The following is a 25,627-nucleotide window of genomic DNA, read 5'->3' as shown; positions in this document are numbered from 1 at the left end:
AATGGCCAGGGCTTAACCTAGGTGAAGCCAGAAGCCAAAAACTCAGTCTGGGTTTCCCACATGAGTGACTGGAATCCACTGGCCTGCTCCATCACTGCCACCTACCAGGACCTGCATCATCCTTAAGTTGGGATCTCCAACACACTGGAGATTCAGAGCCACATGATCCTGTATTGAATGGATCATACCAATTGTACATCTTGACCAGTAAGCCGAGTGCCCACCCCAGCGTGTCTTTTCTTTTCATTTGCCATGGGCATTTTGAGTTTCCTTATATATACATTTTCACATTAAGTAAATATTTGCTACATTGCTCTTCAATCGACAAACATTTAGGTAGCTAGAAGTTAGAAAGCTTTATCTGTGTCTCCCACATGGATGCCAGGGCTCAAGGACTTGGGCCTCCTCCTCTGCTTTTTCCAGGCCATTATCAGGGAGCTGGATCAGAGGCAGAGCAGCTGTGACACAAACCAGAGTCATTAGTTTATTGAGTGACCATCATACTATTCTCCATAATGACAGTACTAATTTAGATTTCCGTTAACTCCACATCCTCAACAGCATTTGTTTTGTCCTTTTAAATATAGCTGTTCTAGAGAAAGATGATCATCTCATTGTGGTTTTGATTTGCAATTCCCTGACGGATAGTAATACTTTTTTTTTCTTGTATTTGTGGATTGTTTGTTTATATTTCTTCATGTCTGTACTGATCCTTTACCCATCTTTGAACTGGGTTTTTTGTTGCTTTTATTATGTTTGAGTTCCATGTGAATTTGGGGTATTAATGCTTTGTCAAATGCATAGAGTGCAAATTTTTTCTCCCATTTTGTCAGTTGTCTCTGCTCTGTTGAAGTGCCTCATTCCCAAAATCTTACTAACAATATAGTGTCTTCTCGTTTTAATTTTTTAGCAGTTTGATAATGAGAGACAGTAATTTTTTAAAAAGATTTATTTATTTTTAAAGATGTATTTATTTTTATTGCAAAGTCAGACATATATAGAGAGGAGGAGAGACAGAGAGAAATATCTTCCATCCGATGACTCACTCCCCAAGTGACTGCAATGGCTGGTGCTGAGCCGATCCAAAGCCAGGAGCTCCCTCCAGGTCTCCCATGCGATTGCAGGATCCCAAGGCTTTGGGCTGTCCTTGACTGCTTTCCCAGACCACAAGCAGAAAGTTGGATGGGAAGCGGGGCTACCGGGATTAGAACTGGTGCCCATATGGGATCCTGGTGGCATTCCAGGCAAGGACTTTAGTCACTAGGCAATGGCGCCGGGCCCAAGATTTATTTATTTATATTGCAAAGGCAGATCTTCATATATATGTATCTATATATCTGTGTGTGTGTGTGTGTGTGTGTGTGTGTGTGTAAAGAGGAGAGACAGAGAGGAAGAGCTACTGTCTGATAATTCACTCCCCAAGTGGCGCAAGCTGCACTGGCTGGAGCTATGCCAATGGGAAGCCAGGGGCCTGGAGCCCTTCCGGGTCTCCCATGCGGGTGCAGAGTCCCAAGACTTTGGGCTGTCCTGCACTGCTTTCCCAGGCCACAAACAGGGAGTTGGATGGGAAGCAGGGCTGCTGGGATTAGAACCGGCCACCATATGGGATCTCAGTGTGTTCAGGGCAAGGACTTTACAGCTAGACCACCAGGCTGAGCCTGAGAGACAATAGTTTTCAGAGCCCTTCCCACCCATTTGAGACCAGGAAGGGTTTTCTGGCTCTTGGATTCAGCCAGGCTCCAACCTGGCTGTTGTAGCCCTTTGGAGGAGCAACCCAGTGGATAGAAGACTTACCCTTCTTGCACCCTCTTCCCCTCTGTCTGTCCCCATCTCTCTTGACTTTTCTTTTTTTTTTTTTTTTAAAGATTTTATTATTATTGGAAAGCTGGATATACAGAGAGAAGGAGAGACAGAGAGGAAGATCTTCCATCCGATGTTTCACTCCCCAAGTGAGCCGCAATGGCCGGTGCTGTGTGCCAAACCGATGCCGGGAACCAGGAACCTCTTCCAGGTCTCCCACGCGGGTGCAGGGTCCCAAAGCTTTGGGCCGTCCTCTCCTCCCTTCCCAGGCTACAAGCAGGGAGCTGGATGGGAAGTGGAGCTGCCGGGATTAGAACCGGCACCCATATGGGATCCCGGGGCATTCAAGGCGAGGACTTTAGCCGCTAGGCCACGCCGCCGGGCCCTTGACTTTTCAAATAAATAATTTTTTTTAAGTTTCTATGTGTTTTTTTCCTCTCATTTTGTTAATTATCTTCATGTTTGCTTTACAAGTATTTGAAAGTAATATTTCTTTAAGCTTCGTATGTATGAACTTCACTTTTCATAACGTGATTTCTTCCTTTTTTTTTTTATTACAAAGTCAGATATACAGAGAGGAGAAGAGACAGAGAGGAAGATCTTCCGTCCGATGATTCACTCTCCAAGTGAGCCACCTCAGCCAGTGCTGTGCTGATCCAAAGCCGGGAACCTGGAACCTCTTCCGGGTCTGCCACACGGGTGCAGGGTCCCAATGCCTTGGGCCATCCTCGACTGCTTTCCCAGGCCACAAGCAGGGAGCTGGATGGGAAGTGGAGCTGCCGGGATTAGAACTGGCGCCCATATGGGATCCCGGAGTGTTCAAGGCAAGGACTTTAGCAGCTAGGCCACGCCGGGCCCCCATAAAGTGATTTCTTAGGGCTGGCATTGTACAGTAGGTTAAACTTCCTCCTGTGATGCTGGCTTCTCATAAGCCCCGTTTTAAATTATTTTAATTTGTTAAAATTTAGTAATAGATTTTATATATGTTTTTTTGTGAAATCTACCTTGTAATGTTTTTGTTTTACAAGTATATGCTGTCTTCTCCAAGCAGATTTTGAACCCATTCATCATAAAGAGCATTTTGTTGGACCAACAGAGTTTTGGCAACCCTATGTACACAGCCTTTGACTGGAAATTCAGTTAATGTTGGGGTGAGGTAGCTTGTACTCTCCTGTTTTTTCTTCTGAATTCCTTAATTCTTCCAGGAGAATGAGGATTTCGCTGCCAGTCTTAAAATCATTGGGTAGCTGTGCCTTATGTTCATTTAACATTTCCAAATCAACCCGGCAAGAGCTTATTAAATGCCTACTATTCAGCCAGCACCATCTGCCTGACGTTATAAGGATAATAGTGAAGTGAGAGACATGTTTTCTTTCTTCAAAGAGCTTATAAATCTGGTCATGCCATTCATTCTTCTTAAATCTTTCTGGGCTCCCTATTTCCTTGAAGATGAATAATCGTCATTAAAGTGATAATAGCAGATACCATTTGTTGAGCTAATAGTATATACCAGGAACTATGCCAACCATTATACATAAACACATAGCATCTCTAATCCTCATAAAAATCAGAGCTAGGTAATGTCATTAGCCTCATTTTATTGATAGGGACATGGAAGCTTAGCATTGTCAAATTGATGCTAAGTGACTTGTTCAGGGTTGCCTGGCTAGTAAATGACCAGGAAGTTGGAGTCTGTGTTTTTCAGCAGTAAGCATATCATTTATCACGACATGTATAGTCCCCTTGTGATCTGGCCTCAACTTCATCTCTTGCTTTTGTCCTTTCATGAAGACGGCCTGTCTGTGCTGCCCATTCTGTATGTATCCTTCTCTAGGTTCAGATGATACCTATGTAATGTTCCTTTGGTTGCGACAGTCTTGTCATATGTTATTATAATGACTTTTTGTTTGTTTTCCAGCTAACTGACTTATAATTGTGTGCTCCATATATAATATCTGATTATCTTGCATAAAATAAGCATAGAGATATTTGTAGCCTAAGAAAATGCAGTTTGGGGCCCGGCGGCGTGGCCTAGCGGCTAAAGTCCTCGCCTTGAATGCCCCGGGATCCCATATGGGCGCCGGTTCTAATCCCGGCAGCTCCACTTCCCATCCAGCTCCCTGCTTGTGGCCTGGGAAAGCAGTCGAGGACGGCCCAAAGCCTTGGGACCCTGCACCCGTGTGGGAGACCTGGAAGAGGTTCCTGGTCCCGGCTTCGGATCGGCGCGTACCGGCCCGTTGCGCTCACTTGGGGAGTGAATCATTGGATGGAAGATCTTCCTCTCTGTCTTTCCTACTCTCTGTATATCCTGCTTTCCAATAATAATAAAAAAAAAAAAATGCAGATTGAAAATGTCTGTCAAAATTCCAGCTCGATGGTTCAGTGGCTAAATCCTCACTCTGCATGCGCTGGGATACCATATGCGCTCCAGTTCGTGTCCAGGCTGCTCCATTTCCAGTTCTGCTCCCTGCTTGTGCGCTGGGGAAGCAGTCATAGATGGCCCAAAGTGTTAGGACTCCGTACCTAGATGGGATACCTAGAAGAAGCTCCTGCTCCTGGCTTCAGATAAGCTCAGCTTCGGCCATTGCTGCCACTCAGGAGTGAACCGGTAAATGGTAGATCTTTCTGTCTCTCCTTCTCTCTGTAAATCTGCCTTTCCAATAAAAAACAAACAAATAAATAAATCCGAAAAATAAAGTGCATATCAAAAATATTTGGGGAATGAATAATTCTTTTTGTACATGTACAGGATTTTTTTCTTGTCATTATTCCCAGAACAACATGAAATAGTTATATAGATATTACAAGCAATCTAGAGGTGACTTTTAAAACAAATTGTAGGGAAGTGTATTTGAGAATTATATGTAAATACTCTGCCATTTTTATGTTAGAGACATAAAAGGATTTTGATATGCATGGGGGTCCTGGAATGAACAACGTGTGAATATTGAAGTATCCACATGAGAAGTTGACCCAGAGTAGGATAAATGAGCATATCTCAATGTAAGTGGTAATAAAGGGTTTGGCAAATACTTTGGAAGTGTGATTAATCCAACGTAATGAAGGAAGCCTCCTTTTCCATTAAAGCAGAATCTGTCTTCTCCACCTCTCCCTAGGAACTGACTGGTTTGAGCTCGTCTGCCCTGGCTTTCCCTCCCAGTTATGGGTTACCTTATTCCATGGTGATTTTTCCTAATCTTAACCACAAATTATTTAGATAGTTCACCACTTCACTCCATTAGCTTTTAACTTTCTCGCTCCCATCTCCCTTTTCTTTGTCCTGCTCATTCTGTAATTTTTTTTCTTTAACTTCATCCGTGATTTTGAGTGCTCTGTTTCTATACAATTTCAAAACAAAACCTAACGTTGTAAATATATTGGAGAATCATACCAAGTAAGTCTACTTTATTCATGTTGAAATTTACACCTATTGATCATGCTTTAGACCAAATACACGTAGTATATCTGTTGGCTTCTCTAGGGTAAAATTAGTTCTCTTCAAACAGTACTTGGTTTCAGGAACACTTGTGCATATCAATGAGTGTGTTAATCATTCTACACATGCCTCCTCTCTGGTACCTGGGTGTGAAATTGGTCAGAATATCTTGCTGATTTGGAAGCTGTAGCAAATAGTTCTACTTAAAAAAATGTTCATGATTCCACAATAATGAAAGAATTAAGATAAAACCAGTTATGTGATTATAATAGTTTGGAGCTTGGTTTTATTATAGAATATAGGCCATTTGTAGTGTTTATGTAGGTCAGCACATTTCATTAGTTAACTTGATGCTTCCAGTTTACTGTGCTTCTGTAGAAGTGTTACTGCTTTTCATTTTATGAATAAATGCTGCCAATTATGAGCTTTTTGCCAGTTCTTCTTTCCTTCTTACTTTTTCACTTTCCACTTTTATTTGTAACCAAATGATTTTGATTGCTGCTTGAAAAACAGGATTACTTTTAACTAATCTTTCCTATGATGTTAGTTTGATGACAGGCATAATTGAAAGAAATATTTCACTCTCTTTGTTAAATTAAGAAAATTGCTGATGATGTGGCTAAGTAAGCCAAGAATAAAGACTAGAAAGCAAAAACATATGCATTCAGTATAGTTAATATACTTTTTTCCTTTTTTTTTATAAATATATAACTATATTTATTTTGAATATTAGTTTTTAAATTACAAGCAATTTATCGAATCACACTATGCATCAGTATACAGTAAAAATCTTACAATTTTAAAAATGTACACAATTTAAACTGAAGGTCAGTAACTGTTTGTGCTATGATCCCTTGTGTCTTATTGTTTTGCTTTAAAGTAAATCAAATTTGGCTTTATTACATTCCTGAAAAAATTTTTTTAAAGCTGTATTAATGTTATTACAAAGTCAGATATACAGAGAGGAGGAGACAGAAAGGAAGATCCTCCGTCCGATGATTCACTCCCCAAGTAAGCGCAACAGCCAGTGCTGCGCCAATCCAAAGCCAGGAACTAGGAACCTCCTCAGGTCTCCCACGCAGGTGCAGGGTCCTAATGCCTTGGGCTGTCCTTGACTGCCCTCCCAGGCCACAAGCAGGGAGCTGGATGGGAAGTGGAGCTGCCGGGATTAGAACCAGTGCCCATATGGGATCCCGGGGCTTTCAAGGCGAGGACTTTAGCAGCTAGGCCACGCCGCTGGGCCTGAAAATTTTGAAAGTAGATGATTTCTTCTATATTCTATTGTATGCTTGCCTCCAGTTTTTAGTATTCTTTTAATTTTACTTTTGAATGGGTAGATTTTTTTTTATAAAGGCTAGTGATCTAATTAAGAGTTTATTGGGTTTTTTATTACAGTATACTTGAACACCAACATAGTCTGCCCTTTTTTTTATAATGAAGTTATTTGATAAGTTGTTTAAGAAAGTTGTATAGAATGTACATTTGTTGCACATGTGCCTAATATATTTAATTTTTGACTTTCACTATCTAGTAATCATTGATTATTTGAAAATAAATGAATACATCTTAAAACAATGATTCACTTTATATTAGCTGAAACTGTTTTCAGGATTTTGTTTTTGTTTTTGTTTTTTTTTTTTTGAGGTTTATGTATTTTTATTGGAAAGGCAGATATACAGAGAAAGAGATACAGAGAGAAACATATTTCATCCACTGGTTCACTCACCAAGTGGATGCAGCGGCCAAAGCTAAGTTGATCCAAAGCCAGGAACTTGGATCCTCCTCTAGGTCTCCCACACAGGTGCAGGGTCCCAAGGCTTTGGGCCACACTCCACTGCTTTCCCAGGCCACAAGGTGGGAAGTAGAGCAGCCAGAACATGAACTATCACCAATATGGGATCCTAGCACATGCAAAGCAAGAATTTTAGCCACTAGGCTGTCACACTTGGCCCTGTTATTTTTAAATATTTCTTTAGATGTGAATTTAAATTGCTTTATAAGTCTGCTTTTATAATCTGGAAAATAGTAAGCATCTCTTTGGATGTATAAACATTAAATGCTTTTTCAGAGAAGGGAATATTGGGATATCAATTTATGCTAACCATTTTTCTCTGTGTAACAGCACTGAGAAGAGACGCAGGGAGCAAGAAAACAAATATTTAGAAGAACTTGCTGAGTTGTTGTCTGCCAACATCAGTGACATTGACAGCTTGAGTGTAAAGCCAGACAAATGCAAAATTTTGAAGAAAACAGTCGATCAGATACAGCTAATGAAGAGAATGGAACAAGGTAAAGAGGGTGGAATGTTCTTTTTATTAATACATTTGTAATATATGATCTTGCTTTTTTGAATTGAATTTCATTATTTGTTTAGCAAAATGTTTTGTTTAGATGCTGTTCATTTCACAAGGTAAGCCTTATAACAAAGTGGCTTATTTCTTATAACAAAGTGACTTATTACTTCTTACTACAAAGTTGCTTATTATAAAGTTGACTTGAACAACTAGTGTCCTTGAAAGACTTGCGGGACCTAGTGAATTAGGAACTGAAAAAACACAGGTTGTAGGCCAGAGTCTTTGGCTGTGTCCCAGAGCTGAAGGACAGTAATTCCATTTGATGGGAACATCTCTACCTGCACGCGGAAGCTTATGTCAGCCTGTGCTCTGGGTAGGGGAAACGTTCTCTGAAAAATCACGGATGTATTTTTGAAGTTCATATTTATACTGCGCTTATTTACTGGAAACCCCACACCACAAAACCCAGGGCAGTTATTTACTGGAAACAAAGACACACGCCTCCAACCTGGCCCTTTGGGAGTGCTGCACTGAAATTTTACATATGAGGAAGTGATTGACAGTGAGGAAGAACATAAATAACAAACAGCAGAGTTGGGTCCAAAAGAACTTGAGATTTATAGTGGAATTATGAAGCCTATAGACAAATATACATAATATTTTTATTTGGCTACAGATTTTGAAAGCTGGAACATGTGTAATGTGATGATAGCTGACTTAGCCCACAGGAGAATCCACAGGGTATGACAATGAGGTTATCTGGTTCCTTCCCTGACAGGTGTCAAAGTACTAACTGCTTGGTTCATGCCTCCTAAGGTAGAAGTGGAGGCTTCCTTTGCAGAATCAGCACAGTCCAAGGGGAAAGACTTGTGGGAATGATCCTCAACAAAAGCCCAGATATCCGAGTAAAGCTTGTAATAGGAAAGCAGAGAAACGAACTTGAAACGATCGAACAGTCCCTCGGAGACATAAGGGAAGGTGTTTCATCTCTCAGAAGAAGATAACTTTTTAAATTTTACAATAGGGTAGCTGGCAAAAACATAACCTCTTCGCAGTGTTTCTGCAATTTGCAGCCTCATTTCTTCTGTCCAGCTGCTTGAGGTACATCTGAGGGTGTTGCTGTGCTGTCCCTCTCTCCGGAATGGTCTTCCCTAGACAGCCACATGACACCTCATCTCGTTCATGTTTTTGCTTTAGTATGACTTCTTTATGAACTTCACCGTAACCTCTGTATTTAAAATAGTCTTTTTAAAGGAAAGCTTCACAATCTTTTATACCTTCCTTATTTCCCGCCAGTCCTGTTTGTATCTGACACACTACATGTTCTGTTTGTTGTTGCCCACTGCCACCAGAGCTCCCTGAGGATCTTGATACCTTAGTATCCACTGCACCGGCTTTCAATGAGTATTTTTTTAATCTTATTTTTTATTTGAAAGGCAGAGTTACAGAGACAGAAGGGGTGGTCTTCCATCCACTGTTTCACTCCCTCAATTGCTGCAGTGGTTGAAGCTGAGCCAAAAGTCAAGAGCTTCCTTCAGGTCTCCCATATTGGTCTAGCTCCCCAAGGTCTTGAGCCATTCTGTACTGCTTTCCCAGATCATTAGCAGGGAGCTAGATCAGAGAGGAGCATCCAGGACACAAACTGGCCCCTGAATGAAAATTTATTAAACAACCAAGTTATTATTTAAACAAATCGCTTAGAAAGTAAAATAACCAAACAGTGGAAAACCAGAGAAACATTAAGAAAGATTTCTTAAAATGATTAGTTCCAGAAAAAGAGACCTGATGGAAGGATATATTAATCAGAAAATGACACAAAAAATAACTTTCCCAGAAGTGAAAGATTTAAAAAAATTTTTTTATTTGTTTCTATTGGAAAATTAGATTTACAAAGAGTAGGAGAAACAGAGAAAGATCTTCCATCCTCTGGTTCACTCCCCAAGTAGCCACAACAGCCAGAGCTGAGCTAATCTAAAGCCAGGAGCCAGGAGCCAGGAGCTTCTTCCTGGTCTCCCACGTGGGTGCAGGGTACCAAGGCTTTGGGCCATCCTCGACTGCTTTCCCAGGCCACAAGCAGGGAATTGGGTGGGAAATGGGGCCGCTGGGATTAGAACTGGTTCCCATATAGAATCACAGCACATGCAAAGTGAGGACTTTAGCCATTAGTTTACTATGCTGGACTCCAGAAGTGAAAGATTTCTAAATTGAAAGCAATGATGTAGTACCTGGCACAGTTCATGAAAAAACAACCACAGATACACATCAGAGCACAATGTAGGGGACATTTAAAGCAAGAATTTCAGATGTATAGTGGCAATATGAAAACTGGACAAATAGGCTTAATGTGTTAACAGCTTAAACAGGCTGCATAATTCTATATATATTTAAGGTAGCTGCATAATTCTATATATATTTAAGAGTATTTTAAATACTTTATATTTTAAAGTAAAAAGTGGGTCTTTATTCAATAATTCTAATAATACCAATGCAATTTTGATGAACTGTTCTGATATGTTGAAAACTTAAAATATAAATATAAGGTGACACTTTCAGATGATTTTTCAGCATCATCCGCAAAAGAACCCCAAAGCAGTTAGATATTTCAGTTTGACAAAGCATCATCATGATATGAATGTGAACAGTTCAGGAGGTTCCTGCAGGTTTTCCAATGGAAGAATCATATCTTTATTCTCTCATTAGTGGCAGTGAATCACATCAGAAAACAATGGAGGAACTGATGACTCCTTTATAATTTATTTCTCAAAAGAATTTGTAAGACAGATTTGCAGCAGCCCTCTCACTGTATTCAGGCCCCCGCTGCTGATTGCCAGAGGATGTGGGGCACATTATGTAATCTTTATGATGGTCTGTTTTATCATCCTGCGGTATCAGGAAGATCACACTTGAAACTTACCAGCTGCTAAATAATCATGTTTGGATCAGAGATAAGATGAATCTGTGCCTTTGTAAACTTGCCGTTTTGGAAATGGGCCCTTTTTGGGTGTGTGATGTTAAGATTTCGTTATTACAGAGAAGTCAACAACTGACGATGATGTGCAGAAATCGGATATCTCTTCCAGTAGTCAAGGAGTGATAGAAAAGGAGTCACTGGGGCCTCTGCTGCTGGAGGTAGGTGTTCCCGCTGAGCCGGACAGATCCTTGTTCTAGCCAATTTTGTTTTTCCTTTATCTTCTTTTATGTCTTACATACAGTCTGTAAGTTAGGAAGCAAAACAGTGTTTTTAAGAACCTTATCATTTTTAAAAAAACTTACTGTTTTGGTATGAACTTCTGTTGTTACTATTTCAGAATTAACTGTGGGGGATGAACTTGAGAAAGTTTCTTAAAGCTATGCTAAATAAATAACTGAAAAACTAAAGCCTATTAATGATTTTTGCCTTTTATTTCTCAAAAGTTACAACTAGTTGAGAAAAAATATTAAATTATTGAAATAGCTACTGTTTTATGTGTATAATCTCAATTCTGAGTGAAAGATGCCTCACTTTGAGGGTGGTATTTTCTGAAATTTTTTCTAAAATTTTTCAACTGTTTATACAAATATTCTAGAAATTAACTCTTAACTATCAAACTTCATAGAATGCTTTGGGACTTGAATGATTTTGTAATTATTGTATAAATATCACCCCTGCTTTTTCTGTCTAATCTTAAACAAATGTCCAATTCATCCATTTAGAACTAACTCTAACAAGAGAATTTTTAATTTTCAGCTGATACAATTATTATCCTCAAAACCATTGTGAATCAAAGACTAACTCCCAACAGGTTACACATGAGTTAAATGTGAGTTGGTGAGTTTTCAAATACGAAAGAAAACAAGTTAGAAGTTTCAAAAATAGAATTAAAAATGTGGGCCCAGTAGCGTGGCCTAGTGGCTAAAGTCCTCGCCTTGAAAGCCCCGGGATCCCATATGTGCGCCGGTTCTAATCCTGGCAGCTCCACTTCCCATCCAGCTCCTTGCTTGTGGCCTGGGAAAGCAGTTGAGGACGGCCCAATGCATTGGGACCCTGCACCCGCCTGGGAGACCCGGAAGAGGTTCCAGTTTCCCGGCATCGGATAGGGGCGCATCGGCCCGTTGTGGCTCACTTGGGGAGTGAATCATTGGACGGAAGATCTTCCTCTCTGTCTCTCCTCCTCTGTGTATATCTGGCTGTAATAAAATGAATAAATCTTTAAAAAAAAAGAATTAAAAATGTATTCCAATTCTTGGCCTCAGGAAGCTAACACTTTTATCTATAATTTCTAACTATGTAAAGCAGAAACTAAAAGAGAATTACCAAACCTGACAGACTTCAGAGTTGTCTTCTCTGACATCCTAGCTGATATTTTTGCTATCTCTTCTTTGCCGCCACATCCTGTTCTTGCTGACTTAGCTTTTATAGATTCTAATTCACGGCAACTAAGAAATTGATACGAAAGCTACTGATTTTTTGCATTGAATTATTCATCTGAGGTCTAGAGCTATACTGTTGAATATGAGAGCGAGGAGCCAGTCACATGTCTGTATTTAATTCTAAAATTTTAGATCTGAGGGTGCTCTTCTGTGTTCCATCAATCCCAAAATCGTTTACCAAAGGGTTTACCTAGTTCTGAGCTTTCAGGTCATTAATTACATCATTCTTTCTTTTGTATAGACATAACAATCTGGTGGAATGAAAAATAGCTTTGTTCATTTTCTTTTAAAGGTGTATTATTATTGATTTTTATTGGAAATGCATAGAGAGGAAGAGAGACAGAGAGAAAGATATTTCACCCACTGGTTCACTGCCCAAGTGGCTACAATGGCCAGAGCTGAGTCCATCCGAAAGAAGCCAGGAGACAGGAACCTCCCCTGCGTCTTCCATGCAGGTGCAGCGTCCCAAGGCTTTGGGCCATCTTCGACTGCATCCCCAGGCCACAAGCAGGGAGCTGGATGGGAAGTGGAGCAGCCGGGACACAAACCAGCACCCATATGGTATCCTGGCATGTGCAAGGCAAGAATTTAGCCAGTAGACCATTGGGCCAGGCCCATGGTCATCTTTTTTTTTAAAAGATTTACTTATTTTTATTGCAAAGTCAGATATACAGAGAGGAGGAGAGACAGAGAGAAAGATCTTCCATCTGATGATTCACTTCCCAAGTGAACGGCTGGTCCTGCGCTGATCTGAAGCCAGGAGCCAGGAGCTCTTCCAAGTCTCCCACGCTGATGCAAGGTCCCAAGGCTTTGGGCTGTCCTCGAATGCTTTCTCAGGCCATAAGCAGGGAGCTGGATGGGAAGCGGGGCCACCAGGATTAGAACCGGCGACTATATGGGATCCCAGTGCATTCAAGGCAAGGACTTTAGCCACTAGACCACTGCGCCAGGCCTGGTCATTTTTTTTATTGTAAAAAACTAACGATGTTTTTAATGCGAATAATGGGTTGTACTTTATTATTTAAAAATTTTTTTTGTTATATGCTTGTGATGGGAATAATTTGGAAATACAGTTTCAAGTTAAATTAATTTTAATATTTGGCTTAAATAATCCATGAATTCATCCATTGATGGACACGTAGGTTGGCTGTTCTGCATAATACTGCAATGCACAAATCCTTTGGGTTTTTACCAGAGTTAAAGTTCGTGGCTCTACCTTATCTATGACTATAACTTGTATACTAATTTATATTCCTACTCACAATGAATCCACAGTGCTTTCCTTTTCTCCACTTCCTTGTCAACTTATCTTTTGTCTTTTTGATAATAATTACTCTGACAGGAGTTGGGTGATAGCTCATTGTGCTTTTGTGAATCGAGTGTATACGCACAGCTAAATACTATTCAGGTTTAGAAATAAAAGCTTGGGGCTGGTGTTACAATACAGCATATTCAACTGCTTCCTATAATGCCAAAATCTTCGTATGAGCACTGGTTCAAGTCCCAGCCATTCCATTTCGATCCAGTTTCCTGCTAATGTGCTTGGCAACGTAATGAAAGATGGACCAAGTGCTTGGGCCCATGCCACACATGTGGGAGACTCAGATGAAGTTTCAAGCTTCTGGCTTCCACCAGACCAGGTCCTATTCATTTTGGCTATTTGGAGAGTAAATCAGTTGATTGGAGATTCTCTTTCCTTGTTTCTCTCTACATATCCCTCTGTATCTCTGTCTCTCCCTGTCTCTAGCTTGCTATGTAATGATACCTTTCAAATAAATAAATATCATTTTTTTAAAAAGTGAGATCTTATCTGTTACAACATGGGTAATCTGAAATGCATTATGCTAAGTGAAATAAACCATACATAAAAAGAAAATTACCACATGATCCTGCTCTTATATGAAATCTGAATACATCAAACTCATGGAACCAAAGAGAAGAATGGTGGTGAACAGGAGTTGGAGTCAGCAGGGGTGGGTGGAGACGGAGGAGATGCTAGTCAAAGGACAAGAAATGTCAGTAGTCCCGGAGATGTAATTTCAAGATAGTTTTTACATATCATTGTGATTGTGGTAACAGTTGAAAGTTGCTACACTTATTTTAAGTATCTTTGCCAAACCAAAAATATTATTATACAAACTAATTCATGTCATTTCTTTTTACCCATTCTACAATGTATGTGTATTTCAAAGAACCTGGTTTGTCATAAATATGCAGAAGTAAATAAATACTAGTAATCTTAGATAATAATACAGCTCACAAAATGAGTAGCCCATCAGCATTACTGGAGAACTCTCAAGTATTCTGCTACAGATAGCAAAAGACTTGTTTTTGATCAAAGTGTTCTACTCTGTAAAGTAAGCTATGGTATAATGCAGTCAAGCAGATCACAAATGCAGCACTGCTGTCGGCCTCTGCGTTCTGGGTCTTCCCCCAGATTCTACTTTGTGAGACCTGACAGTCTGCACTAAGTGAGGCAGGAGGGTTTTCATGTTGATTAACCTGAAGTTCTTCCTTATGCTTTAGATGACAGTGTAAGCAGAGGTTCTAACTTTCTCTGAACTCCTGAGGCAGTCAAGCAGCACCCAGCAGAGCATGCATATCCTCCCTGGGAGGCCCAACACCGTCTTGGTACATAGGAGGCTCCTGGGGTTTGGCCCTGGTCCACCTGCTGCAAGCCTGCCACAAGCTGCCACACACTACCAACTCCTGACTGCTCATTCTTTTTCTTTTGGTGCCCTGATCTCTTCTCTGCATAAAATGTTCTCCCTTCACTTACTTCTCTTTAACTCCTCCAATTTGCCATTTATAGTGAGGCAGGGATCTGTAAGTAGCTATTCTGTGCCCCTGACCCCAAAGTAGACATTCTGTGTGCTCATAGAATGTTTGATTTGTATCTCTGAAATGATAGTTTCTATTGACATTTTATGTTTATGTTTCTTTCTTGTGCCATAACACAAGTTCCTTGAGAGTCTTAAAGATTATTGTAACTGAATGAATGAAGCAGCCACTCACAGGCTGACATTTGTTCATGCCAATTGAAAATATGAGCATGTGGAGTCTATTAAAAAATCCTCACTCCTCTGCAGGAGACACAGAATGCTTATTTGGCACCCTCCTTTTTTTAAATTGAACATTTTTTTAAAAAATATAAATTTATAGTGTTTTTATTTTCTTTTCTTTTTTTTTGTTTTATTTTCTTTTCTTTTTTAATTTTTCCAGCCTCTTAATCTGCTTGTTGGCTTTGCAGGCTCTGGACGGTTTCTTCTTTGTTGTGAACTGTGAAGGGAGAATTGTATTTGTGTCAGAAAATGTGACCAGCTACTTGGGTTACAATCAGGAAGAATTGATGAATACCAGTGTGTACAGCATATTGCATGTGGGTGATCATGCAGAATTTGTGAAGAATCTCCTACCAAAATCACTAGGTAAGAAGAAATTTGTGTTGCAAGACTCTGTGATTTCTCCTGCTATAATATGTGAGTCATGCTCTGTTAATAATACATAGTATTCAAATGTGTGCTGTGTTGTAATAGACAATGTTATATCACCCATTATTCTTCATGTAGCTTTGGCCTCAGCAATGGATCTGAAGGAGTAATAATGTCAAAGAGCTGACAGAGTCCTCCTGCCATCGTAATCTGTGTTATGCAACCATCACATGGCGGCAGTGGGAGGCAGAACAGTTTGTCTTGCCACAAGAAGCTTCTGCTCATAAGTCCTTCCCCCCCCCAATTAATACTAAATCTAAGAACAAAACGAATGTGCATCTGTCCTGCACACTACCCAGAGAATAAATATGGAAGGAAGGAAAGAAGGAATGTGTTGTCATATTACATGGCTACTAAAATAAACACTTTTGAATGTTTAAGAAAAAGAAAAAAAGATTACTTTCAACTTAGGAGTTTACAAATATTTTGAAATGGGTTGCTCACTGACAAGCAGTGGGTGGACAGGGTACGATTTCCGCCCTGTGTTCCATTCTCTAAGCTGTGTGCCTTGGAGCAGAGCTGGGTCCTTCAGAATTACGAGACCTTTCTCTAATTCATATAGAAGCATGGTTGGCAGAACAGCAGTTCTGTATACTTCTTAAATTTTCAGGTTCCCACCAAAGTTTCTGGAGCCCAAGTTCCACTTACTCCTGTTTCTGTCTGAGGGCATGTGTTTAATAGTCACATGCATTTTGTTGACAAATAGAAAAGTTTGTGTTCCTGCTTGGATTTTTTTGTTTGTTTCTATCTTCCCCCATCATTTCTTTGTTCATTGAGCTCTGAGATAAGGCCATTTTACACAGGCAACTTTATTACAAATCGTTTTTGTAAAGTATCTAAGTAGTGAAGTTAGAAGGGAGCTAGGCAAGATGTTCAGGGAACAACCAGAGGGCCAGGGGAGTCAACATGAAGGGCTCCTCATGTCATTGCAGAGGATACCGACAAGGGCCGGTGCGGTGGTGGTGATGGGATTGTATCTTTCATTCTACCATTCCACAGATGTTAACAACTATTAACATGTACATTTAGCTAAGGTATTATATTTTATTTTTGCATTGAAAAAAGCTGACTTAATTTTGGTTTCCTCTTGGATAATAAGGTGTTTGTTAAGTTGCACACCTTCTCCACTTGTGAGAAGCTAAGTCACAGGAAGCGAAGCTCAGGTGTCTTCTCCATCCGGAAGTGAGATGGCTGCAGAAGCACACAGCATCTCCAGTCCTGGCATGGCTGCCATGGTGCTGCACAACCAAGTCAGCCTTTCCCAGGCACTGCCAGTAGGTAAACACGGGGGGAGTGTCCCCTGAGAGTTAACGTGATGGCGGTGCTGTTTCTGGCCCCTTTCAGCAGCGATGGCTGGTCTCTCCAAACTGCCACCCGCTCTGCGCAGCCTCCTTCCGCTAAAGGGAGGAGTAGGGGACGTTCCCTCCTCAGAGGCTGCTTTTCCCTCAGAGACATTACAGGTTATACTGCTGCCTTTGCTGCAAGCACAGAGGGGACATTTGCTCTACAGTAGCGAAAAACACAAGTTGAGTATCCCACAGCCAAAATATAAACTAATAGAAATGAAAGCAACTGCATTAAAATTAGCTTACTACTAGATAACCTAAACTGCTGCACTCCCCAACCCCAAATCCCGAGTTTTCTCTGGAGCTTTATCCCTGTGATCTACATCTGTCCTTTTTTCCATAGCACAGAGAAATCAGAGCCTTGCATTTCTGATGCTATTCTCTTTTTGCTTCACTTCTTTTTTTTTTTATTGTATTGTTGTTGACAATATTTACATAGTTAATTGTGGTTAAAAAAAAGGTTCAGGGGGTATAGGGAAGTGGGTAATACTATTATGTCCGTATTGTTTCCATCATGTATCCGAGATAAAGGGGGATATTGAGGGAGAAGCCCCACCCGGTTTCCCACCCACCCCAAGTCCCGGATGTGGGGCGTGCTCTGAGATATTTGCTCAAGTGGTTTTAATAGTTCTCCAGTTATGAATCGCTGCCAGTTTTGCTTGATGAGGTCGTCCACTGATTGATATGGTCCATCATAAAGTCTCCGTTTGCCCCATATTTCGCTGCCAACATATAGCTGAGATGAATGATTGACCTGTCCTGTCTTCTGTCTTTTCTTGGTTCGAGTTCTGAGTCCAGCAGTTCGATTGGGGAGATCTCCAAAGAAACTTTGAGGTATTCCCTGACCAGATTCTTGTATGTTCTAGCAAGCACAGGGCCCAGCACAGTCCATCACCCCTATCAGCTGGTAGTTGCAATTGCTGGGTTGGTTCTGTTTTCAGTCCCAAGTTGCACTGGAACCAATGGGTGTTGCAGTCCAGTATGGTTCTGCCCAGCACATACTCGGCCCTTACATCAACCAGTGGAGCTGCAGCCTAGTCGGGGCGACCCACAATAACCCCCATCAGGCCCACCCCCTACCCTCGTTTGCCAGTATGTGTAGCAGTAGACCAGTCTGTCCCCCATCCCATTTGGCTCTTGTACTTGTCACTGGGTATTAAAGCTTAGTTCCATCTAACCAACTCAACCATCCAGCCCTCACGGATGTTGTTGAGTGCCTCTCTGTCTAGCCACCCCAGCCCCCGTCCTAGTTTTCATGCCCTCCCGCGGGACTAGTGACCCAGGAAGGGGGAACCCACTTTTTCCCTCCCAGGTCTCTCTCAGTCCCGGTTTATGCACTCTTTGGGTGGTTCTGTGATTTGACTTGACAGAATTAGTCCCCAGTGCCAGCTTCTGCCAGCTGATGCTGCGGCCAAGCCCAAACATCCCTCACCCGCTCTAATTTATGCTTGCGCCAGCAGGAATAATCAGCCCAGCCTGGCTTTTCCCTGATCTAGTCCACATGCAGCGCACAGGTGTTGCAGCCTTGCTTAGTCTGATCTGTCCTCATCCCAGCCCCCTAGTTGGACACCCTAACAGGGTTGAGGTTCCCACCAAGGGGCACGTGTGCTGGAATGGGGGCTGCGTTCTATCTAGGAAACAGTTGCAGTCACCCAAGGCACTAGTGTGGGCTGGGATTGGATGCACCGGGCCAGTTCAGACCCCAACACCATCTGGTGTCATGGAGAACCAGGGTAGATGTGGGACTGACTAGGCTGGGTCTCAACCCTCTACTGAGCCATGTGTGAGCTCTATGTGGGTATGGACGAGCCATGGCTGGGCTGAAACATCCAACAACAAGAACCAGAACGGGGTGAAAGCCAGCCAGGAAAAGCCACTGTTCCTGCTAGGACAGGAGGTGAACTGAGTAGGGTTGGCTCAAGGACTCCCTGGTATGCGCAAAATCTGGCATTGGGAGGGGTTCTGATGGAGGAGCCTGGGCTACTCCTCTGGCAGGACACAGTCCCTGCAGGTAAGCGCAAGAAGCATGATAGGAAACAGCCCAGAATAGGCCATGGAAAGTTTCCCACTGGCACACATTCGGCATGGGTCAGGGGCAGACCAGGCTGAATCAGTTCATGTCATCCACTGGCAAATCCGAACACCAGAACAGAGTGTGGGATGAGCCGGGTTTGGTTGAGACAAAACCAATACACATTATGTAATGCCAGGGTGAGGTTGCCTATACTGGATTTGACTGCAGCACCCAACCAGCACACGTGAGATCCAGGAAGGGAGGGACAGAGCTGGCAGGGGGATTAAGGGGCTGGTCCCCTCGCCGAACAGCTACTCCCACTGGAGAGCTGTTCTCTTTTTATGATGGTCTGTCTTAATACTTAACTATTTTAAATAGGAAAAGTAGATTTAAGTTCGAAAACTTAAAAGCTCTGTCATGATACATTAATTTGAATAACTTAAAAATAATCAGTAATCTTATCAAATACAAGAAACATCACCTGAAATATATACTGGGGTATATATGATTATTATATTGCTAATTATTATTTTATTTTGTGAAAGTGATTATTTACATGTAAATTGGCATCAGTATTTCTGTAAATGATTTATTTGTGTTTGTCAGTTCTCAATTTCTTTTTCACTTCTGAAAAAAGTTTTCTGAGGTTTAGATGAAATCATGGCAGTTCGTGAAACTGACCTTGAAGGCAGTGCCTTTCTGTTCCCAGTGGCTTGGCCTCCTCTCCTGGTCCCTATGCCTTCTTGTGGATTGACACTCACCGTGCCGCTTCCTTTTCTCAGTCTTTTCTCTTTCTGGGTGAACTGACGATAACTAGATATTCACCTGAATTTCCTCTGGCAACATTTAATGAGTAGCTTTCTTTACAGATATCTTCAGAAAGTTCCAGCTATGTGTCGTATCTGAGTAGACTAAGGTTAATGTTTTTCAAGTCAAGCTAAAAGCACAAGCTCCAAACCATTGTTTAATCATACTGTCTATTTATTTTAGCTGGAGAATTTTCTTAAGGACTAGATAGCTTAATCAGTTTATTCTGTCTATGAATACAGAGGTGAATGAAAATGTAAGTTTTATTTGGTCCGCTCTCTTTTCCTTCTACTCTGCAGTCTGCGTATGTGCTCCAAATGTGAGGACAAGGGCTTGGCCAAAATTCTACAAAACTAAACCAAACATACATATAAAATGTTATGAGGGGGTGTTTGGTGCATTTGTTATGTCACTGCTTGGGACACCCACAGCCCATATTGGAGTGCTGGATTCCAGTCCTGGTCCCTCCACCCACATCTCCATATGGAGGAAGCATTTGTCTTTGAGTGCCTGATTCCAGTGCTGGCTTCCCCACTTCCCATCCAGCTTCCTGCTGTTGCACACCCGGGAGACAGCAAATAACAGCTCCAGTACTTGGCTCCCTGCCTCCCACATTGGAGACCCTGCTGGAGGTCCAGGCTCCTGGCTGTAGCCTGATCCAGCCCCAGCTGATAGCAGACATTTGAGGAGTGAGCCAGTGGATTAAAATTCTCTTCCCAACTGTCCCCTCCATCTCTCTCCGTGTCTCTGTATCTCCCGCTCTCTGCCTTACAAATAAAATGAGCGAAAATGCAGAATACTCATTTAAAGCAGAAAAAAAACACAAACTCCTCCAGCTCCCTTATGAACACCACAGTATGAATATGAGACATTTGGGCATAAGCCACCACACATTGATCCTTGCCCAAAGCAGAATCTTTTCTGTCACTGAATTCAGTTTTATTATATTGTACATCAGGTGACATTTCTCTTTTTTTTTTGGTATTACTTTTGATATAATAACTTTGATTATCCATTGCTTGCAAGGCAGTATCACATACAAACTGTGCTAATTAAATCAAGTACAAGAGAAGGTAGTTGTAAGAAAGGATTATTTTCTATGTCAGAAGGTATTTTTGTTTGTTTGTTTGGTTTTTTTTGAGTTGCAGACTTTTTGAGAAACTGAGATTTTTCCTTAAAAAGGTGCAAATGCGCACAAACCTTATTTCTAAGAATCTGTGTACTACGCCTATGTCGAAGCTTAACAGTAGACCCACTGGAAACGGCAACACTCATTAACTGCTATAGAATTGTAAATAAAATATTTCATTTTAATTTTTGTCTCTGTAGAAAATATTAGAGAATATTAATGGATTGGGGCATTCGGTAGGGAGAAACCCTGTATGTTTTCCTAGAACTACTGCAGTTTTCTAATCAGTAGCCATTTAGACTTGCTAAGTAAGATAACAGTTTTAAAGGCCTTTTAATCCAAGTGTCTAATGAAGCCAAAAGCTTCAAGTACGTCTTTTCTGTTTTCCGAGTGTGTACTTTTTCGTCGTACTCACGGGCTTGTGATCCATTTCTCTTCCCCAGTAAATGGAGTTCCTTGGCCTCAAGAGGCAGCACGCCGAAATAGCCATACATTCAACTGTAGGATGCTAATTCACCCTCCAGAGGAGCCAGGTGCCGAGACCCCAGAAGCTTGCCAGCGGTATGAAGTCATGCAGTGCTTCACTGTGTCACAGCCCAGGTCAATCCAAGAGGATGGGGAAGGTAAGGCAGAGGGCTATGTTAACATGTTTGCTGCCTCCATGACTTCACAGAACAGGGAACTGCTCGTTGAGATAGTGTGTATATATATATATACAACATGTATATTTGGTTACTGATTTTGTAACATTGTAGCCATGCATTTTGCTATATATTGCTTAACACTGAGAAGGAAAAACCGATAATTAATATCTAGAATCCCTCCTTTAACATTCCTCCTTTTCTCCTCCTTCCCCCACCCACATTCTTCGTTTTATGCTGGCAGTTCCACTAAAATGTCAAATAATTCAGACTAACTTGCTGTCTAGAAATAAGCAGCGTAACCAACTGCTGCCAGTTGGAAATGTCCCAGTTGCAGCAGGCTGCTGAACAGCTCTGATTTTTAGCAAGTTTCAACTTCAGAATGAGGGCACCTTAGAGATTCCTGGGGGTATGTTTCATGCTGCACAAGGTAATTTAGAAGGAGAAAGCTTATGAACAGATGAAAACATAGCTCAGGCTCTAATATTAACAAGTTGTCAATATGGAATCAGTTAAAATGTGACGGTGTGTGGAGGCATTTTCCCTGTAAACTTATAATGAGCCAGATTTGGGAAGACTACAGCCTGGAATAAGAACCATGGAAGATGGTAGACAAGAAATTCGTTGCAAAAAATGATTATATGATTAAATGGCCAGGATTGTATGATTAAAGTACTTTTGTTAGCTGTGTAATATGTTTTCCATCCTCTAAATGAAATTTGAAATTGAGCTTTTTTAAAAAAAAAAATTAGGGCCCGGCGGCGTGGCCTAGCAGCTAAGGTCCTCGCCTTGAACGCCCCGGGATCCCATATGGGTGCCGGTTCTAATCCCGGCAGCTCCACTTCCCATCCAGCTCCCTGCTTGTGGCCTGGGAGGGCAGTCAAGGACGGCCCAAGGCGTTGGGACCCTGCACCCGCGTGGGAGACCTGGAAGAAGTTCCAGGTTCTATGCCACCATATTCAATTTTTTTTTTTTTAAGATTTATTTATTTATTTCATTTTTTTTTATTATAAAGTCAGATGTACAGAGGAGAAGAGGCAGAGAGGAAGATCTTCCATCCAATGATTCACTCCCCAAGTGAGCCACAACGGCCGGTGCTGTGCAGATCCAAAGCCATGAACCTGGAACCTCTTCCGGGTCTCCCACGCAGGTGCAGGGTCCCAATGCATTGGGCCGTTCTTGACTGCTTTCCCAGGCCACAAGCAGGGAGCTGGATGGGAAGTGGAGCTGCCGGGATTAGAACCGGCGCCCATATGGGATCCCGGGGCGTTCAAGGTGAGGACCTTAGCCGCTAGGCCACGCTGCTGAGCCCAAGCAAAGGAAATTGATACATAACTTTTTTTAATTTCTAAGATTTTTGAATTTTTAGAAATATCTATTTCATTTAATTCAAAGGCAGAGTTTCAGAGAGAGAGATAGAGGGATAAAGAGAGAGCTTCCATCCACTGGTTTACTGCCCAGGCCAAAACCAGGAGCCAGGAGCTTCTGGTCTCCCACATGTGTGCAGAAGCCCAAATTCTCAATCCTTCCTCCACTGCTTTCCCAACTTATTAACAGGGAACGATAGGAACAAGAGCAGTTGGGATTGAAGCATCTTCTGGCATTGTAGACAGAGGATTTACCCATGGCCTCACAGTACCATCCCCACAAATACATTGTTTTTAAAAGCACGGTTTTAGGGAGGCCTTATAACCTAGCAGATAAAACCATCCCCTGTGACTTCTCTAATCCCTGCTGCTTTGCTTCAAATCTGGCTTCCTACTAATGGCCTGAGGAAGCAGGAGAAGATGACCCTATTGCTGGGTGCCCTGCTTATCCCTGACTGTTGTCATCAACTGGAACATTAAGCAGTGGATAGAAGACCTCCCTCTCTCTCTCTCTCTCTCTCTCCCACTCGCTCTCTCTCTCTCTCTCTCTCTCTCCCCCCCACTCCTCCTCTTCTTTCTTTTATGTGCTCTCTTGCCTCTTTTGTAACTCTTTCAAATAAATAAATCTTAAAAAAAAAAAAAAAACACTATAGGGCCCGGCGGCGTGGCCTAGTGGCTAAAGTCCTCACATTGAATGCACCAGGATCCCATATGGGCGCCGGTTCTAATCCCGGCAGCTCCACTTCCCATCCAGCTCCCTGCTTGTGGTCTGGGAAAGCAGTCGAGGACGGCCCAATGCATTGGGACCCTGCACCCGCGTGGGAGACCCGGAAGAGGTTCCTGGTTCCCGGCTTCAGATCGGCGCGAACCTGCCGTTGTGGCTCATTTGGGGAGTGAATCATCGGACAGAAGATCTTCCTCTCTGTCTCTCCTCCTCTATGTATATCTGACTTTGTAATAAAATAAATAAATCTTTAAAAAAAAACACTATATTTACATAAATCTGACCCAAACTACCACTTCTAGTCATTATCACTCGAGCATGTGAGATTTCCTCTGTTTTATGTAACAGCATTGAATAGGAAAGAGTATGCTAACTACGTCTCCAGGTGGAACCTCCCATTTTTGTGTATGATTTTAATGGTATGTTAGGTCCTGAAGTATGTATTGCTCTTCTATAAACCAACTATTTTCTCCACTCTTCCATTTCCCATCGTTGCTTGGAGCAGATTTCCAGTCATGTTTGATCTGTATCGCACGACGATTGCCTCGGCCTCCAGCCATTACGGGTGTAGAATCCTTTATGACCAAGCAAGATACTACAGGTACTAACAGGGACACTCAGAATGCTTGCTGTGACTGTGCTGTTAAAATCAGCTAGACCACAAATGTCAGGTCCTTCTGCTTTGTCACGTTGAGTCTCTGCTCTGTTCTTTCAGGGCAAATGCTTTAGGTGAGGGTCTTGATGCTGTATGATTTTAGAAACTGTAGTCATTATCCCAAGCAGAGTGCTCTGGTAACATTTTTTACAGCCATTTATATGTGTCTGTTAGATTAGAAATATTTTTCAGCATCATGAAAAAGAGTCTGTAATGAAATTTGGCAGATACTGATACATAAATGTTGACGTGAATGTTTATGTGAAAGAAAAATATGATGGTTTTAGTATAATGCTTAAGTACATTTGGCTATTCTTTTGCCTGTGCATTTTCTTTAAATGTATTCACACATGATATTGAATCCTTAGATGCACCTGTTGCTGTATAAACTACTGCCGCTCAATAAGCAATCCAGTCAGTTATTCATACAGAGAGAGCAGGACCTAGAAAGCACGTTGGAGGAGTTTGAACTGTATTCACCTTGATAGCTTCACGTTGTCACAATATGACTTGATACTGAACTGGAATTGATTTTTAGAATATGACATCCTGCTTCATAACACACTCCAAGACCAAAACCATTTTTTATGACGTAACTGATATACTCTTACTACTATATTAATAAATACTCTCAGTGTTCATGTTTATTGAGCAAAACAGACTATTCCTAAATTGTTCATTTTCAAGTGTGACTGATCCTATCAAGAAGCTATGATAAATGTAAGTTTTTCATTCTTTCTGTAGGTAAAATCATCTCTATCGATACTAGTTCCCTGAGAGCCGCTGGCAGAACCGGCTGGGAAGATTTAGTGAGAAAATGCATTTACGCTTTTTTCCAACCTCAGGGCAGAGAGCCATCATATGCCAGACAGCTCTTTCAAGAAGGTAAAATTTTCTCTAAGTTATTTTCCTTAAGCTTGCTTTTCACTAATGTTGAATAATTCAGCAAGAACTTATAGCTCAAGAAGTATTTTCTCTAAATTATGGTTTACTCGATGATCAGTTTTAGGAAAGGAAGAAATGGGTAAGCAAAGTAGTTCAAGAGTGGATCCTAAGATTTGGGATGTCATGTGACCGTCACTCATTCATCCATCCATCCATCCAGCAGACTGGGTCAGGATCCTAACGTGCACAGTGTTCTCACTGTGCATGTGAGGAGCAAGGGACACAGTGATGACTCAGAACCAAGGTTTTGGTTTCATAGAAACCCACATTTTAGCAAAGTACAAAGATGCCTCAAAATGTTCATGGGAAAATGGAATTAAAAGAAGATGTACATTTTCATAAACTTTTTGAAGTTTTCATTGGCTTGCAAAAATTCTGGAAGTCAGTGTGACAGGGGCTCTAATCCAGGTGTGACCAAAGAAGGGAAAAAAATTAGTTGTGATTGGAAATTCAAGAATGAGCTCAGGAAGGAAGTGATACTTAGCCTAGCTGTTAAGGATTATTCCCCACAGAGCAGCCTGTCAGAGGGCTTCTGCTGCACGCAGAGGTCAGCATTGTGCATGCTTGC

At 41.5% G+C, this 25,627-nt stretch overlaps 1 protein-coding gene across 5 annotated transcripts in view; it reads left to right on the top strand.

The window, feature by feature from the left end:
- Positions 1-25,627, top strand: part of NCOA1 (nuclear receptor coactivator 1) — a 230,700-nt gene that overhangs the window by 143,999 nt on the left and 61,074 nt on the right. For all 5 annotated transcript variants that reach the window (XM_058668200.1, XM_058668201.1, XM_058668199.1 and 2 more), the window contains exons 4-9: positions 7,359-7,525; positions 10,562-10,659; positions 15,191-15,368; positions 21,171-21,350; positions 23,965-24,060; positions 24,859-24,999. In XM_058668200.1, coding sequence (XP_058524183.1) covers positions 7,359-7,525; positions 10,562-10,659; positions 15,191-15,368; positions 21,171-21,350; positions 23,965-24,060; positions 24,859-24,999 — 860 coding nt within the window. The remainder of the gene's footprint in view (positions 1-7,358; positions 7,526-10,561; positions 10,660-15,190; positions 15,369-21,170; positions 21,351-23,964; positions 24,061-24,858; positions 25,000-25,627) is intronic.

Source organism: Ochotona princeps, chromosome 8 (genome assembly GCF_030435755.1).
Source record: "Ochotona princeps isolate mOchPri1 chromosome 8, mOchPri1.hap1, whole genome shotgun sequence".
Lineage (NCBI taxonomy): Eukaryota > Metazoa > Chordata > Mammalia > Lagomorpha > Ochotonidae > Ochotona > Ochotona princeps.
Note: the sequence above shows the minus strand (reverse complement) of the source record. Positions and strands in the feature narration are given on the sequence as shown.